This window comes from Propithecus coquereli, unplaced genomic scaffold, assembly GCF_000956105.1.
Source record: "Propithecus coquereli isolate 6110/MARCELLA unplaced genomic scaffold, Pcoq_1.0 Scaffold45, whole genome shotgun sequence".
NCBI lineage: Eukaryota > Metazoa > Chordata > Mammalia > Primates > Indriidae > Propithecus > Propithecus coquereli.
Genome location: NW_012150285.1, coordinates 8,815,906 through 8,817,661, shown reverse-complemented (window position 1 = coordinate 8,817,661; position 1,756 = coordinate 8,815,906). Strand labels below are relative to the sequence as shown.

Below are 1,756 nucleotides of genomic sequence, written 5' to 3'. Positions count from 1 at the left end.
GTTGCATACTTATTTAAGTACTGTTTAATTTGCCAGTTTATTTCTTATAGTTTTCTTCAAGGTGGTGCATTTAAAGGGATCCTTTGGAAACATAACATGGCCTTAAGGAGGGCCTGTTTTGAATAAATGACCCTATGTAGCATCAACTATAAATTGTATTCTGAGCAATTGAACATCAAGTGTGCCTTCTGTTGTTACTTGGATATTTTAATTTCTAGGGATGCTTGGAATTCATTGGGTGATATGACCAAAGAGGAAGCCATGATTGCATATGTTGAAGAAATGAAAAAGGTAGGAAAAATAATTCATAGTAGAAAATAAAAAATTTCAGAACAGCTCTGATTTAATTTTGTTATATGACAAATTAGCCACTTTGTTTTAAGGAACAAGAAGATTGTAGTATGTTATACTATAGAATCTAGATTATTGAATTTATTAGGGCTTTATTTGTTCATCTTAGGGTGTTTTTTTCCTTAAGATGTATCACATTGCTGTGATACGATGTTTTGTTTCTTTGTTTTTTTCATTTTCCCTGTCTTTCTCTATAGTCAGCTTCTGGAGGATGTGTGGGGATAAGAATCTTTGAAAATATTGGTGTCCCTTACTCTGGAGTCTGGGAAGTACCTAGATGGTCTTGAAAACATTTCTGCTTTGGAATTTTTTATTCAGGAGAAGTAGTCAACATGACTGCTCAACAATGTTCTCATACAAGTTTTGACTCATGAATTGAGATACTCCCATCACTGGACTTGTTAGTACCAAGCATTTTTCTGTGAATGCATAGATCCTTCAGAAGCAGAATAAGATAAGGATGCTTTTACATTCTCTGCTAATTACCAAAGAAGGACATTCATTCCTTATTAACTAGCTCTTTGAAGCGTGTCAAAGGTATTGTTTTGAGGAATAGATATATGAAGAAATCAAAGATTTAAAAACTGATCTTGCCTTTAAGATGGACTAGAAAACCAAGGAAAAAAGGGGGAAAAAAGCAATTAAAGATGATCTTAGAGCCTTTTTATAGAGGACCACTTTTATGTTGGACATAGATCAGAAGTTGTGAAATCTATATTTGATAATCTTAAATAAATTAGCTTCGAGCATAAAGAAAATCTATAAAAAGGACTAGTTTTTTGCCAGATGGTTTGATGGTATTCGTCTCTGTAGTAATTTCTATTTAGTGGATTTATGCCAGTTTTTTTTTTTTTTTATCTGTTCTACACTGCTAAAAGTTGTGCCCTTTGTTATAGTTTCACAATTTTTATTTAGTGAGACTTTATCTGTAACAGAGGACAGAGTTTAGTTCTTTTGGCTCTTAACTGTATCAATAACACAATAACAAAGGAGCCTTTTAAAAACAGAAAAAGGAAGATAATCTAAAACCTTTTTGGTTTGATAACTATTTCTTTTTCTTTACCTTAAATATCGTTATAATTTTTAGGACATACTTCTATAATATAAAGTTGAATTGACACATTAAGTAAAACTTACCCACTTTTTTCTGTCTAATTTTATTAATTAATGGTAGAGGCACAGTTTGTGTTTTTTTTTTTTTTTCATATGTCTTTTTTCTTGGCCACAATTTAAAGTGCAAGGGGGATGAAACAATGTGTATTCTACTTTTTTCCCCAAGAAAGATTAAAACTATACTGCTGCTTTGAGCTATCTTAAAATGCTTCTACTGCCTATGGATTTCTATAACTACCTCTCTAATTTAAAGAATACACTGTTTTCATTGAGAGTTTTAAAATTTAATTTC

At 31.3% G+C, this 1,756-nt stretch overlaps 1 protein-coding gene across 1 annotated transcript in view; it reads left to right on the top strand.

The window, feature by feature from the left end:
* Positions 1-1,756, top strand: part of ACBD5 (acyl-CoA binding domain containing 5) — a 48,662-nt gene that overhangs the window by 6,258 nt on the left and 40,648 nt on the right. The window contains exon 4 of the mRNA XM_012654854.1: positions 219-291. Within this exon, the coding sequence (XP_012510308.1) occupies positions 219-291 (73 nt within the window). The remainder of the gene's footprint in view (positions 1-218; positions 292-1,756) is intronic.